We start from the raw sequence: 15,610 nt of genomic DNA on the forward strand, positions 1-15,610 counted from the left end.
GCATTAGACTGGAAATTAATGACCTGCCTGGCAGAGATAGGCCAATCTGTTAGGTCAAGAGGCTTTGTTAAAAAACAGTTATTGGGGATTCTCAAATTATTACAGTTTTGAGCCCAAGGTGTCCTGACCTCAAAGAAGGGATAGGTGAAATGAAAACTGTGGAGTCTGGCTATGTTTCAAGGAGGTAAGGAAAAAAGGATTTTCCTGCCAGGGCAGCTCTTGGTCACTTGGCACTCAACACCTTCAAAAACCACAGAAATGTTCTCAACTCTGGCATTAACTGTTACAGCTCTGTGTATCCCTGATGTTCCAAGTGGGGAAATAACTAACCAGCTGCACAGACTCACCAGTGTCATTGCCTTTCCACTAAAACAGTGAAACTCACACTCTCCATGTGCAAGTCCTCTGGACGGGTGAAGTTCCTCCTCTGCTGTGCTCATCTTCCTTCAGAGGAAACAGTGAGGGCCAGGACACAGCTCGAATGCCTGTGAGCCCTGCGAGCCTGTTCATTCTGCCCCAAACAAGGAGGGCTGGCAGGGCAGCGTGGATCCCTTTCCTAGAACAAAGGAAGCAAACAAAATTACTTCCAGCTTCTCAAATTCTTCTCAAAATAATATGTCAGCTTCGTCTGTACTGCTATCCTGTAAAAAGAATTTGGAGAAACAAAAGGAATGAGACAAATTCCCATGCTCGCACTGGGACTATTGTCTTTAGCAGAATGTACATGGGAAAGAGCTTGCGATGCTATTTTAAGCCCTAGGTGTATTTCAAGGGGATCTCACCTGAAGAAGCCAAGGCTGTGCTGAGTCAGAGGGGAATCCCATGAACCAGCCTCATGACAAGGATATAAGACCCTTTTTCATCCTTCCCATGAACTAAAATTAGAGTTGAAAGAAAGAATCCTGTGGCAGAAAAATCACCCGCAACAAAGGGACCTCAGGAACAGAAGCATGAGGTTAATTTGACACTGCACTGATATAACAAAAGCCAGAACTTTACCCCTAGCATTCCTGTGGCAACTGCACAGTGATTATGCTAGTCCCTGGTTTCATCAGAGAATGATTTCAGCTGGCAGTGGGGCTCAAGGGATGTGTTCACTGCAGGATGAACTTCTGAGGTTATATACACAGCGCTGGCAGTCACTCCTTCCCTGGTCATTTTGAGACTAGCTCTATGGATAGTCATCCCACAGCTCAAACAAAGTGTTATGAGGTACAGAAGAACATTTAAAGCAGCACTGTTGTGATCGGCAAGGCTTTCATGTTCCAAAAAGATCACTGAAACATTCTGCCTGGTCAGTGCAGCTACTGGCCGTGCGCCTTTTCATCAGCACCAGCTGGCCTTCGAAAGGAGACATAAGGATCCCTGCTAAGAGTGAAGCCACACAAACAGCAGGCAGAGCCCAACCCTTTCTGGAGAGGGCTTCCCACAACCGGGTTCATGAAGCCATGTTAGCACCAGGTTTCGGTGACCTGGTGCTGGACTCAGATTTGTGAGCTCAAGACCAAACCCCTTCTCCCTTCCCAGTCTTCAGGCCTGCAATGGTGTTTACTGCACGGCCCCCCACCGGGCTTGGCTGGCTGCTGGCACAGCTTGTGCCAGCGTCTGCTCAGCTCTTTCCCACACTCGGAATCTCATTTCTGCTGTTCCACAGGCTACAGCATAACTAGCCTTTAGGGGAGACGTGTCAGTGCCTGCAAGCTCGGTCTCATCTGCTGCCATGAGCTCGGTACAGCCTTTCCTCCAAAGCCAGCGCTGGGAGGTCATCGCTTGCCTTGGGTTCGAATGCCAGAAATACCCAACTCAGCAGAGATTTCTGGCTCAAAAGCTGCCACTTCCATAGGAGCCTCCAGGGAGGGGAAGGGATAGGCTTAATTGTTTTGTTTTTAAAGTAGCACTCTCTCATCCTATTTTTGTCCAAGGCTTGTTTTAATTGGACAGCTCTAAAGCTCTGTGCAGCTCATTCAAAAGGAGGGAGAGCTGACCCTTCAGCTTTACCCCTTCCCCACAGAGGGATTGTTGCTGTTCCAAGTCTTCCCACCTAATGACTTGTCAGACAAAAGGGAGAGCCCTTGATCTGTGCCAATGACTCCAAAGTGACGTGGGGCACAGCAGGGGTGGGAAGGAGACAGCGTGAAACTGTTTTCTGTCTTCTCCCCTTGAGTTGGCTCCTGAAGTCACTGTGCCCTGTGAATACCGTTGAGAAAGGTGACAGACGTGGCAGGGGTCACTGATGTAGGATGCACACACAGCGTGCTCAGCAAGACGTGAATGACTCGTAGCTGGAAGACAGAACAAAGCCGCTCGGGAAAAGGCACCTTAAAATAATCTCGTCACCCAAATCTCTCAGATGAAGCCACGAAATGAGCTTGGGGAATGGCAATTCCCACTTCTTGCAAGGTTTATTGTTTTATTTGGTTGTGGTTGAGTTCTCTTCTGAGTGCAGGTGTTCCTGTTTGCACATTCAGCGACACCTCCCATCAGTTCATGGCAGAGTGAAGCTACGGGGGAACAACAGGTCTGTTCCCGATCTCTTCAGCGTCGCCGTCACCTCAGCGCCTGCACGAGTCAAGTCTCTCCTACACACAAGATCAGAATCAGATCCTTTCTGTTTCCTGAGAGAGAGACACACCTGCACTGGGGCTCCTGGTCAGATAATTCCACGTACAGTTTTTAACGACAGAAGCTCCTAATTCTGGAGTATCTGGGGTTGTTCTTCCCCAGGTGAGAGCTTAGCGGGCAGTGTGAGCCTCTGGATTTTGGAGGGCATCAGCAGAGCCATAGCAGGAACAGTCAGCTATCATCAATCCCCGTGTTAATGGTTAGACTAGATGATCTTCAAGGTCTTTTCCAACCTAGATGATTCTGTGATTCTGTGTTTCTTCTCATGGTGACAAGAGGGACCAGGTACAAGGGAAAGTCTATTTTCATGTTGTAGATGCTATAAAATTAAACTCGGGGGGAGCATGCTTGTGTCATGCAGGCTCATGAGCCCCTCTGTAGTAACAGCTCTTCCCAGGTGTCATGTACTTGCCCTTTTCTTAGGGAAAAGGATGTAGAAGGCATCAAACCACAGACCTTGCACCACAGCAGCCTGCTTGGTGGCTGCTGGAAAACATAGAGCACCCTCAGTGCTGGGGGCAGGAGCAAACCTCAGCCCTGCTTTGTGGAATACAGCATACCTGTCTCATAACACCTCCCAGTGCCAGCGGCTAGCATGGCTACAGCCCATGCTGGCTCTGGTAAGCCAGGCTTTAGCGGGAAAGCTGACATTCTCCTAGCAGGATTTGGGCTTTCCCCAGGGTGTGGGAGGGAGGGTGAAAGCATTTCTCCTGTCCTTTCCTTTCCCATGCAGAATGGAGAAGCAGCCAGGATCTGACCCTGCTATTCCAGTCCCAGAGAAGTGAAACAGTCATAAAAGCATATGGATGAGATATGAGCGAATGTGAGGGAGGGTAGGGGCTCTACGGCGGTTGTATTATCCTTCCACATCCTTTACAGGAAGATATTCACTCCATAAATATGACGGGTTATGGCTGGGCCTGGGGTTCATGCTGAGTTTAATGGACTGTGCTAAGCAAGCAGCACGCGTGTGAATGTGCATGTGTGTGTCTTCTCTCTGGCTGGAGGGAAGCTCTTCTGGGTTCTCCCTACCTGACTGACAGCTCCTCACTCAGGGAGCTCTGCAGCTCTCCTTGGGCTAAATCGGCATTTCAAAATAGTGCTGGTGTATTTAAGGAAGGGAAGGAAGACAAAACCAGCCATTATCAGCGAATACGGAGTTCCTTCATGAGAGCTACGGGAACCTGAGATCTGGAGAGAGCTAGAAAACGTTGATTAGAGGTAGGGCCTGGGAGGACCCACACCAGTTTACACCAGTTGAGCATCTGACCTCGATTCCCTTTGGGCTTCTGGCACTCCGACTGCTAGGGTGCTTTTGGAAATAATTCTAAGCATTTGTCTGCATCTGTAGACCCCCAATTGCCTTCAGTTCAGCACTGGATCTCAATTTCTTCTGGCAGTTGGGGTTGTTTTGATCCAGGTTTTGGCCTGCCTGGGGGCTCAGAGCCAGTAGAGAAGCTGCTGTCAGCATCTCCAAAGCTCAACCCCCTCCTCTGTTAGAGCATCCTGCTCCTCCACATTCCCGTGGCAGATACCTGGAACTGCTGTGACTGTGGCAGGATGAATCCCTGTCATACGGCCGCAGGAACTGTCCCTCTGCAGTCCCCCGTGGCATTAATCAACACGCTCCCTCCAAGGGTTCCTTCTTTGTTTACAAACTAAAGAAACCCAAATTCTTGCGTTACTGAGAATTTCCGCTCAGCTGTGGGTCACATTTTAAGATTCCTCTGTTTTTCTTTCCAAGTAACAAATGTTTGTTTTGCTGAAGAAAAAGGGAGTGATCCTGTTCCACTTGAATGGGTGTAAATCAGGAGTAATTCCACTGAATCCAAGGGGCCAGGAGCAGGGAAAACCCAGCATGAATAGTGTATCCTGCTCATTTCTATGAGCATATGAAGGCCAGATTTCTTAATTCCTTTACCCCCAACTGCTTTTGCTCTCTTCCCACCCTTGCCCTCTCTCCCTGTTAGAAAGAATGTCATGACTGGGATGTCAAAGAGCAGTTATCGCTAGATGTTTGGTTGGGCTTTTTTTAATAAATATATGATGTTCTCCAGATGCTAAAGAACCGAGTAGGCTTCAGACGATCGCCTCTGCTCTCATTTACACAGCTATAAATCCTGAGTCACTCCACTTCAGCAGACTAATGCCAGATGCAAGCAGAGGAACTAAGATCAGCATCCAACCCTGAGCTACTAAAAGCAAACTGACCAATTGCATTTCTTAGAGAAAGACTTTTACAATGATTACTGACAGACAGACAAAAGAGGGGCCTTGGGACACATTTCTCTAAGTCACAGCAATTTTCACTTAAGCAACTGGGACATTTTTTAAAGCCCAAAACAAGAGAGACAGAACTATTTGCTGTACTCAACTGACCTAGTTTATTTTTTTTTTCCTTTTAAGAAGATACTGGGAACATGAATGAAAAGGTCCTGTTCACAACTTTGCTTTGACATTGGCTGAACTAAAAGTCATTTGGGTTTAAGTCAACACGAGACAGGCATCAGGCAAAGAGAATGGTTCCCACAGCCCCGGATCAGGAATCAGTGCCCTTTAATACAACTGCTTCTTCTCTCAGTGGTGCCAGGGGTCCAGGCAGAGTCAGAGGAGCTTTTCTAGATTTATGCAGCTTCTGCAGGAACCAGACTCAGGTGTAGTTTTGAGATTCACCTAATAACACAGCTTTTGCTCTCGTGGTTGTGTACAATTAGTTGCAACTGCGTTTTAGTTTGGTTTCAGTGGGCCAGCTGAAACCCCAGTTAGAGTTTGGGGTCTGAGGAGCACTGGATGGGAAAAAGTCTTTCAAGAAAGGCCTTGTGATCCTCCCAAAGGATGGCTGAGAAGCAGAGATTTCCATGCAAAATGTTCACCTTCGCACATTCATCCGGCTTCTCACAACCACAAGACACACTGCAAGATCACTCGCATACTTTTTCTGACTAATTCAGGTTTGACATACTGTTAAAGTCTCCTGTTTATGTCACTTCTGAAGTGAATCACGGACATTTGTTGTGTTGATACAAATTTACAGACAAAGTTATTTGATTCTTCAAATGGTTCCCAGATCCTGTTTACAAATTCTTTTATACTTTAGATCAGATGTGTCAGCATGAGCCAGGACACCTTTCATTGTTCTGGTAGCGCAAAGCAGCCATAAGCCCAGTTTAGTCAGCCAGTTAAAGTGGATTTACTGGTGCTTTGGACTTGAAGCTGCTCAGACAGCCAGAGGATATCAGTGAATACTGTCTGCATGTGGCACATTTCAGATGGATCCTTACAAAAAATGCATACTTTCCTAAGAGAGATGTTTGTGACACTTTATGCTCTCTTCCTTCTGTAAACATAGCGCATTTTATTGAAAACAGCTGGATTTGCAACAGTGTCAAAGAGATTATGGTCTGTGCTGGTCTTGTTCTGACAGTTGCAGGTGTCAAAGATGGTCAGTAAAGGGCTTTTTCCTTTGAAGGTACAAAATGGATGTGGCAAGAAAACTGCATTTTAGACACACGTACAACCTCTTATATTGGAGTGTCTGGGCATGTTAAAATCTTTTTCACATGGCTTAGTGTTTACTGGTGTCAGAGGTGGATAGCCTCAGAGCAGCTGTTTGGCTCATTAGCTCTCAGACATGGAGAATGTTTGTCCTGGGAACAGTATTTATAACCTTCCTAGGCAAACGAGAGCCAAGATATTTCAAAACACGGTTTGTACTGGAGTAATATCTCTCCTCCCAAATACCCCACCACAAAAGTGTCTAACTAGCCACTGGGATTACCAAAACAGCAGGGAATCTAGCAGAAAAAGTGTGTTCTAGATTTTGTAGGCCAATCTTGCTTTTGGTTAGGGTAAAGAAAGAATAACTTTCTCGAATTGACAGATCTGCGGTGTTACCTGGGCAAAACAAGTTAAGAAAGAATCAGTTCCCATTCCTCTTTTATGAGAAGAAAATTTGTGCAGTGGGAGAGCTAGAACGGACTGTTTGCTAACGCACTCTTTGATGAAAAGAGTTTACAAGAAGGCACAGGTGGGACTTTCTAAGGTGTTTAAATGCTGCAGGAGCCCATTTGCACCACTAAAGTCATTCAGATCTCATCAATAAAAACTTCTGCGACAAGACAGAGAAGAAAAGGATTTTCTGCAGAATCAGTCACTTTTCTACAGCTCCCTTGCCTTCTTGAGGATTCAGGAATTTAAAACCTTAGGCCCAAAGGAACTAATTTCAAATAAACTGATATGTATCTATTTGGAGATCTTCTGGGCAAGTTTAACAGTATCACAGAGTTTCTTAAGAAGCTTTTCCAGTGCCTGAGAACACGTATTTTCTTTCCCTGCAGAAAAGCAGCAGCTATTTGACATTCCACTCCTCAAGGTGCCTAACTCCCGCTGCACTAACACCACATCTCTGAATGATGGATTTCTGTGACCAGCACTATCCAAATAAAGCGACCCACCAGGCTTTCCCAGAAACATGAAATGGCCACATCCAAGAATCTCAAAAGCAAGTAAATATCCTCCTTTTTAGAGATGAGAGATAAACAACTATTCAGCAGAAGCTGTGAAGACAAGATTTGACACACATCCCTACATTTTCACTAGCAGCTGGTGATCCGAGGTATTTTCCAAGCTTGTGATATATGATTTTTTTAATGCTAGATAACTATCTTGTGAAGAATCGCCCTCAATTTAAAACCACTCTTGTAAAAACTGAATCTCAAGTCTTTTATATCCTACTTCTCTCTTTATTCTAGACCACTAGGGACATGCTGCCACTCTGAGCAGAAACTCCCAATGTCCTTTCACATATGCTGATGCAAATGAGAAGACTCAGAAGACAACATAGCTATGCTACAGTGAAATGGGTACAGTCATTTTCAAGAGATAATTCCCACTGAATATTCCTAGCTTGATTTCCAATCACACAAAATGGTCTGGTCATTTCACCTTGGCCTCATACACTCTCCTTTCGGTGCTTTTTGACATGTTAACTACATATGTGACTTTTTAACTCAATTGAAACTTCTCAGGATTAGAAGGAATGGGATCAGATGGGAACAATCTGCTACTACTTCATTAGGAGGGATGTGAGTTGCAGTGAGTCTGAGACTAGAAGGCATGATAAATGATAAGGTAGATGGATTATGAATTCCAATGAGGGATGCTGGAAAAGCCTCAAAAAGGAATAAAAAATGAAGCAGAAGAGAAGAGTCTGTTTTGACAAAGTGCTGGTGCCAGCTTGTTCTGTTTCTGGAGCCCATACGTGGATCTGTATGTTTTTACATCAGCACCTCTCCAAGATGCATCCCTCCTTGTAGATGTCCCCTCCGTAGGAAATTTCCAGGGCCACAATAATTCACAGCTGCATGCAAAATGCTTTGCTGTGTCCACGGGATGTCCCTAATCCATAAAATACAATTTGAGAGCATGGCTAGAAAATCTTGTAACTTCCCAGGCTGGTACATTGTGTTCAGGTGTAACAGGAATGATATGGATACTTTGCATATGAGATATGGATACTTTGATACGAGAACTACATCCCAGGTTTTTATAGGTTTAGGCTTTGCTTAGCATTTTCATTTCTACCATAGGACAATTAATTGGCTGGTTCACACGTGGAGAAATCAGAACGTGGTTTCCATATTTACAGTGGGAGAAAACAACAGCACACCCCTTAGGTCCAAGTCTCTCTCAATTATTCCAACCTCCTGCCTCAATTTAACTTCTGCAAAAAGAAGGAAGTCCATCAGTCCAAGGAAACATGTATTTCTTTGCCATTTGCATGCCATGAGGCTCAACGTGCAGAATGGAGCTCGGAGGGGGCACCTTACACAGCACGGCCGAAGCACCATGGCCTGGCCTGACTCCTCCTTTTCCAACTCTAATCCCGAGTCCCCTGCCTCCTGTCACACTCACACTCCAGTTCTTCAGTTCTCCACTCCTCTAGCCCAAGCCACCTCACACAGCCATCACTGTGCCTGAAATATGAATCACTGAGTAACAGAGCCAAAAAGTTGAACTCACAGTGCAGCAAAAAGAGAGAAAAGCATTTCATGTGAAAGAGGCCAAGCCTGCTCCGGTGTCATCTCTGATCATACCCAGCCAGCCTCTTTCTCTTTGCTTCATTTCTCATTTTCACTGGTGGTAAAACAATTCTGTCTTGTAACAAGCTGACCTTTCAGTTGAACTTCTCAGCCCCTCCTCACCTTTTGAATAATATGTAAATAATTATACTAATATTGAACATTTACCTATTCTGAACATAGTTCCTTCCAGCCATAAAGCACCTTGCAAAGTTTAAAAGACTGGCCACAAATCCCCAGGGAAGCAGCTTTCCATCCCTGACCTCAACGCGCAACAGGAGGAACTACAGTGCAGAGTTGAGAGGCAACTTGCTTGAGGCCACACAGCAAGCCTACAGCCGAGCCAAGAGCAAAAGGCAGCTCTGCTCCCTCCCTGCTCCAAGCTTGAACCAGCCGGTGCTTTTTCATCAGCACTGAAAAGACAGATATTCCAGTGATTTCAGTGAACAAAGAGGGCCCTCTCTGAGCTGCCGTATGCTGCCATGTGTTTCCCTGCTGTCAGTGATTATCCATGGGATTCCCAACAAGGACCTACAGTCACTGGCAACATCTGCTGCAGGGTTTCTCAAGGGGCTGAGGACGGGCTGTTTTTAGCCTTTTGTTTATTTGGACAAGTTCGTTGCTTGCCAGAAGTGCTCCCCCCACTGCACACACATACACACCCCCACATGCTCTTTCGAGCCAGAGAGCAGGGGACCTTCCATCCCACACAGGCTGCTTTGTAAGGCCCAGCTCTGCAGGAGGCCGTTCCTCCCTTCTCCCTGGAGCCAGCTGCCAAAAGCAATGCTGAGATCAGACAAAAGTTTTCACCCATCAGTCAGGCTGGGGAACACAGGGATTGCTGTCCCGAGTCAGAGCGTTGGCCTGATAAACCCAGCATCCTGCTTCTGGCAGTAACCACCCGCCCTCGATGTGGTTTTCCCTTCCACAGACACATCTAGCCAGCCATGCAAGGCCTGCTGTGGTGCACGGATAAAGGTTTCCTTTCCATACAGCCAACAAAACAAGAAAGACTGAGCTCCTGCTATCCAGTTGTGTCCCAAAAGTCCCAAACACTGGTTTCAGATAGAACCAAGGTGATATGCCCGGAGTTGAATGAGCTCTTGAGCTTCCACATGGACCAAAGAGGGCAAAGACCCAGACTCAAAGATGTTGAAGGATGTTGGAGAAGCCCCAGATCTCGGATCTGCTCAAGAGCTGGATGTTGCATACAGGCATCGCACAGGATCTAATCTGTACTGAATGGTGAGGACACTATTACCACCTAAAGGCACTTACAGGTAGGTGTGCTGGACTGCCAGCCCTGTTCATCGGTCCGTTACGGGATCCAGTTCTCCTTTCACATATAGTAGCGTAGGACGAGGCTCAGCCAGAAATCAATGAGAGCACACGTGACCAAGCCTGGCTAAAGGAGATGATTCATACAGGAGAAGTGACCATCGCCCTGTCTGTCTTCCTCCTGTATGTTTTCACTCTGCTCCAAAGTTCGCTCGGGGGCACTTAGCTCTTCACTTCACTGCTACAGTTACCGGTGAAGAAATTAGATAAGTGCCAGTGAGAAAACCCCGTGAGATTTTGTTTCCTCTGACAAAGAAAACTCAAAGGGTCAGTTCCTGGGTATTCAGGGAACTCAAGAGCCCTATTTCCCTCTCATCTGTTTGCCAGTTTAAAGTGGATCCATTCACATTCACAACAAAACCCTTCTAATCCAGAGGTTTAGTTCATTTGCTCCTAGAACAGCCTAATTTGGAGATCTGGGGATGTCTTGAGGTGCTGAAGATGAACTCCAAACATCTCCAACTCATTGAACAAACACGTGCTGTATTGATGCAGTAATGCATAATTAGGGAGCAATGCTTTGTCCAGCACTCAATACAAGAAGCCTGGCTGCATTGAGATATATTCCAGGAGTATTTCGCAGCTCTAAGCCTTATCACATTGGGTGGGGCCTTAGACGATATCAACAGTTAACCGGGGCTAAGCAACCAACAGATGGATACAAAATCTGACCTCTAAGGAACACTCACATGCTGCAGGCTTTGGTGCTGCCAGTTCATTACCCACAGACTTCCCAGTCACTCTTAGTGACTCCTGCAGCGATGCTGCAAGGTCAGGGCGCGCTCCAGGGTTGTCAAGTTGACACAGCAGTTAAGAGTGAAATGAAGGTCAGCAGAGACGTCAGGAGAAAGGAAGCCTTGTTACGGGTTGAGTTGGGTCCCAGGAGGGAGCTGCAGTTGCTCTCCCAGGCATTATGAAATCAACAAAAAGAGAGATTCAGCCTGATCATAAGAAAAGAATGTCTCTGATCTCCCCCTCCTCGGCAGCGATACGCCACCCCACACAACAGAGAGGAAGGATGAGTAAAGCACAATCACAGCCCAGGCACCCAATAAAGGGAATTGGTGAGTCCAGACCGAGAGCAACCCCAGGTTTGTCACATTGTTTGGGGTTATAGGTTCTCGCTCCGACTCTGCACTGGAAACAACACTAGCTTGTATTCAGGGTGGCCATTCAGAGCTCATGCTCTGCCGCGGCTGTTGTTCTGCGTGACAAACACAAAGCCTACAGTAAGTGAAATTACATGTTGGGCTTATTTTTAAAAGCATTAACATTTAGAGAAAACTAGGAACTCGTACCACTTAGGGCTAAATCTGAAAAACAGAGAAAACAAATGAGAACAGGCTCCATGCACATATTTTTCTATGAAAAAAGTTGTTTACAATGCATATTACACTCCAGAATAAATCTGGGGTAAACAAAGTTGAACTCTTACTGTTCTCTGTCCTTCTTCCTGTGAAAAAATCTTTTCAAGAGAAAACCAGCACACCATCTACTCACCCCATAAGCCCAGTTTAACTCCTTGTGAATATCAGTGCAGACATTGTGGAGGACAGTCTTCTCCTCACCCTGCACAGTACTCAGCTGTACTAGTGTTTCCAAACACTCCTTCCCTTGCTTCGCTAGACAAAACACACCTTTCTCCAAAGACAGCAGAACAGCTTGCCTATATGCCAGCTACAGATCTCTTCTGGCAGGCGCCAAGCACCAGCAACTCCAGCAGAAAGCAAAAGATGAAATCATGAGTTTGCAGGAAGTGCTTAGCACGTTTAAAAACTAGGACTGCTCTTCCCTGTATCTGAACGCTTGTACCCCAGAGATTTTATAAGGGCACCTTTAGGAGTTCCCCAGTAACCACCAAAACGTTGTCACCTGTTGGACCTTTAGTCAGATACATCCAATATTCTGTCTAGGATGATGACTAGTTCCTTTCCTATATTAGCACACATTGTCATGTTCCACGAAGAGGTGCACTTTAAAGAATGAAAAGTAATGTATTAATTCTTGAACTTTAAAAATCCACACTCCTTCCGAGATGTAGTAGACCTAGCACTTTCCAATCTCCATGTGACTTTTTTTTTCCTGCAAACCTAGAGCCAGTCTGTGAGCTTGTTGACCATGGCAGAGTTTTTATGCCCAACGAATAGCAGAGCTCTCTACCCAGTGACAAAACACTGAAGACACAAACTGTCTCCTTGGACACAAACACCCAACCACACACATATGTCTTGCTCAGTCCTGCAGCCAAGACTCACTTTGAGGTCCTCATGACTCAGAGCAAGGCAAAAGAGAGCTTCTCTTGGTCTGGGCTTAGCCTCCAGTTGCACAAGCCTTCGTTTCAGTAGAAGTGCTGGCTTAAGCAGCTCCCATATTTCCGCTCCCTGTCACCCTCTCACGACTTGTTTCTGCAGCTGAAGTATGGATTAGGGAGCTGACCTGAAATAAAAATAACCTAACAGAAAGAAAAACAAAAAAGGGGGGATTTTGTTCTTTTTTCTTTTTGAATTAAGGTAATTCCCTAGCTGGGCCATCACACAGCCACGCAGAAGGTACAACAGGATGAGAGAGGGGAACAGTGCAGCCGCAGGAACGATCAGCCATCGCGAGGAGAAAGCGGCTGCGTTCTGGAAGCGCGCTGCTGCTGAAAAGAAATACTTGTGAAACAAAATCCTTCACTGTGCTAAGCCTGCCCCAGTTTGGAGCTATTTGTTTTGCGCTGGAGACTTGAGAGCCTGTCCACTCCTGACCGAGCGCCTTCCATCACGCGAAATCCCCGCTTGGCCGGCCGATAGCTCGGAGGGATCATTGTGCTGCAACACCGTCACATTTTTGGGTCCGTCTCCGACTACTTTGAATAAAAACAACCAGAAAGTCTCAATTGAAGAAATAACTTCGTTGACAGAAGAAGAAAAACATAAACCTGTTAATGTAACTATTGCTATTAATAATCTTTAAACACCCAGGCTGAAACTTGGGTAAGGCCCACAGGAAGGCAAGAGGCAAGCTCCAGGTCCTTGTGGTTCACGAGAATTTCCTGTCTTGTCAGCGCGCGTTTCCTCTGCTCCGGGGAGGGATGGCGTCCAAGGCAAACGGCATTCCTTTTGCTCACCGACCACGGCATCGTCCGAAGGAAGGGGCAGCCGAGTAGCTCTAACGCTGACAGATGGTATTTAGAAATTGAACCGCTGGGAGACCCAAGCCAAATCAGATATGGGGCCTCAGGGATACTGGTGGTAACTCCAGTAAGGATGTGCAGCTATTACTCAAATTAATTCTGACTGCTGCTTTCCTAAGGAAGCTGCATCCAGCAGGGCGAGGAGCATTTCTGCACCCCCCAGAGACCACCAATTGCACGTACTAACTAAGCTGATCATTCCCCACCTGGCTCTTTCCAGCTGCCTCTCGCAGTGCTGCGATGGAGCCACAGCCCTCGGAGCGCAGAAGCCTGCGGGGATTACGCGTTACTGCCGGGGAGCCGGGCAGGGGGGGGCGTGAAATGGGCCAAGCTAAATGGCAGGATCCCCGCGGGACGGCGTCCCGTGATCCCTCTGTTTTCATAGTCCGGTGAGAAAACACTCCCCACCATGTTCTCTTCTATCAGCAGACAAACTGCCGGAAATCAGACCCTTTTCAATTAGATGCCCACGCGTGGATTTAGGAATACGGGCAATCAGGTTTGCAAATTTGTCAAAAGCATTTGAAGCACATGCTTGTGAAAATCCGTCCTCTAGAAGTAAAGACCTCAAGGTGCTGTGGAAATGTTCTTTAATTAGTACACGCAATTTGTGAGGTTGACTTATTTCCTTAGCCCCATTTTATAGACGGGAAAGCCAAGGTACAAATGAGGCAGCATGTTTCCCAAGGCTACATAGCGTGCTAGTGCCCGAGCCAGAAACAGCCCCTACCGCTTCTGACTCTTAGTTTCTTGCTCTAATTACCAGAAAATTCCTCTCCTCTATGGCACAGCCAACTGGTTCCAATAATAAATCCAAGCTGTTGCAAAGATCAAGTCCATTTTTTCACTGCTTAACCCAAAAAAACATTTAATTTTCAAAACACAGGTTTGGCTTTTCACCAGAGAAAGGATTTGTTTTTCATTATGCATCTGTTTTTTGTTTTTTTCTCTCTCTTTCTAAAAGCCAAACATTCAATCACTCTGTTCAATATAGAGTTCCTAGGCTAGGAGCACTGCAACTATCGTTACCCTATAAATCTTCATTATTCTTACTATAAATACACTTCTGTATTTTTCATTTTGTTATTTTTATGACTAAATATGGCACCTTTAGCAAACCTCAAAATGCTTTCCAAAATTAAGGACTTTGAATCAAATCCTTATTTCTGAGAAGCAACGCTTTTTAAAAAATTGTAACATTCCTTGGTATACGTCCAAAGCAATAACATTAACCTATGGCTTTTCAACACTACTTTAATTATGCCAGTCTACAGTGGTAAAGATAATACCACCTTACTTAGACACAGTCAGATTGTTATAATGGTACCTTATGTTACCTATGCCTGCATGGGAATAAGCCAAATCATGATAAAATATATATATTTTTAAGCTGTGCCTACTCTAGGTATGTCAGAACAAAAGATTTGTGAAGAAGCTTTAATGTTAAGAGGCACTTCTAGCACGTACAATAATCATTCCTGGGCTAAAAAGAAGATACACGCACAAAAGAATGACATTCGTCCTTTTTTAAAAGCAGCAGGATACTATTTCTAGCTTTGCTTTTTTATGTATTTGTTTTCCTAACCTGGAAATTCAGACTCTGTGGAGGTTGGAAGATTCTCAGATGAGTAGAAAGTAAGTGAAAGTAGTTTTATCACAGAGTTTATGAGTGTAAAGACTGATCTGTTGAAAGGGGAAGCAAATGTTAATCAGATCCTTAAATTCTGTTTCTCATTCCCCATTTGGCACAAATGAGTAATTAACATTGTGGAGAAAGGATGCTTTTGTTAAAGAACTAAATCCCACAGACTCTTCCCACCTTGTCCAAGAACCAGTAACTCACTATAAACAGGAGAACAATGGGGTGGTTAAAATGACTGAACCCTTTTAAAATCTGCCTTTTATCTCTGCCCCCCCTGTGGAACTGTATCTGCCGAAAAACCAAAGATCAACTCACGGCTCAAACTTCTCAGATGCATCTTTCAATAATACCTGTGATCCTCCAAGTGGTGAAAACAATTGACCAAGATACGCAGTTCTTTATAAAAAGGACTGTGATTCCACTGTCAGCAGCACCCTGTAGAGTAACATGACCCTCATATTCTCCTTCTCCCCACAAGACAGGGTTGTGCACAGTTCATTTTCCAGTACAATAACAAAAGGCCACAGGGCTTCACCATGGGTGGTGGTAACTTTAACACTAGACACCTTTAGGGGCCTTCTGGTTGTATTTCCTTAGGTCTAGAGCCTTGTGCTGAGCTAACAGGCATAAACTCCGAGAGAACTACCACTCAGTGGAGACCCAAAGAGCTTTAGGGCTTGCAAGCAGTTCAAAGGCAAGCAAGGAGATCAAAGTTGTTCACCGTGTGCCAGCTGCAGCGGTGGTGGCACCATT

At 45.6% G+C, this 15,610-nt stretch overlaps 1 protein-coding gene across 1 annotated transcript in view; it reads right to left on the minus strand.

Moving 5' to 3' along the window:
- The window catches only part of LOC141954633 (CCN family member 2-like), a 42,898-nt gene that overhangs the window by 19,625 nt on the left and 7,663 nt on the right, over positions 1-15,610 (minus strand). The window contains exon 4 of the mRNA XM_074894324.1: positions 386-556. Within this exon, the coding sequence (XP_074750425.1) occupies positions 386-394 (9 nt within the window). The 5' untranslated portion in view covers positions 395-556. The remainder of the gene's footprint in view (positions 1-385; positions 557-15,610) is intronic.

Source organism: Strix uralensis, chromosome 25 (assembly GCF_047716275.1).
Source record: "Strix uralensis isolate ZFMK-TIS-50842 chromosome 25, bStrUra1, whole genome shotgun sequence".
Lineage (NCBI taxonomy): Eukaryota > Metazoa > Chordata > Aves > Strigiformes > Strigidae > Strix > Strix uralensis.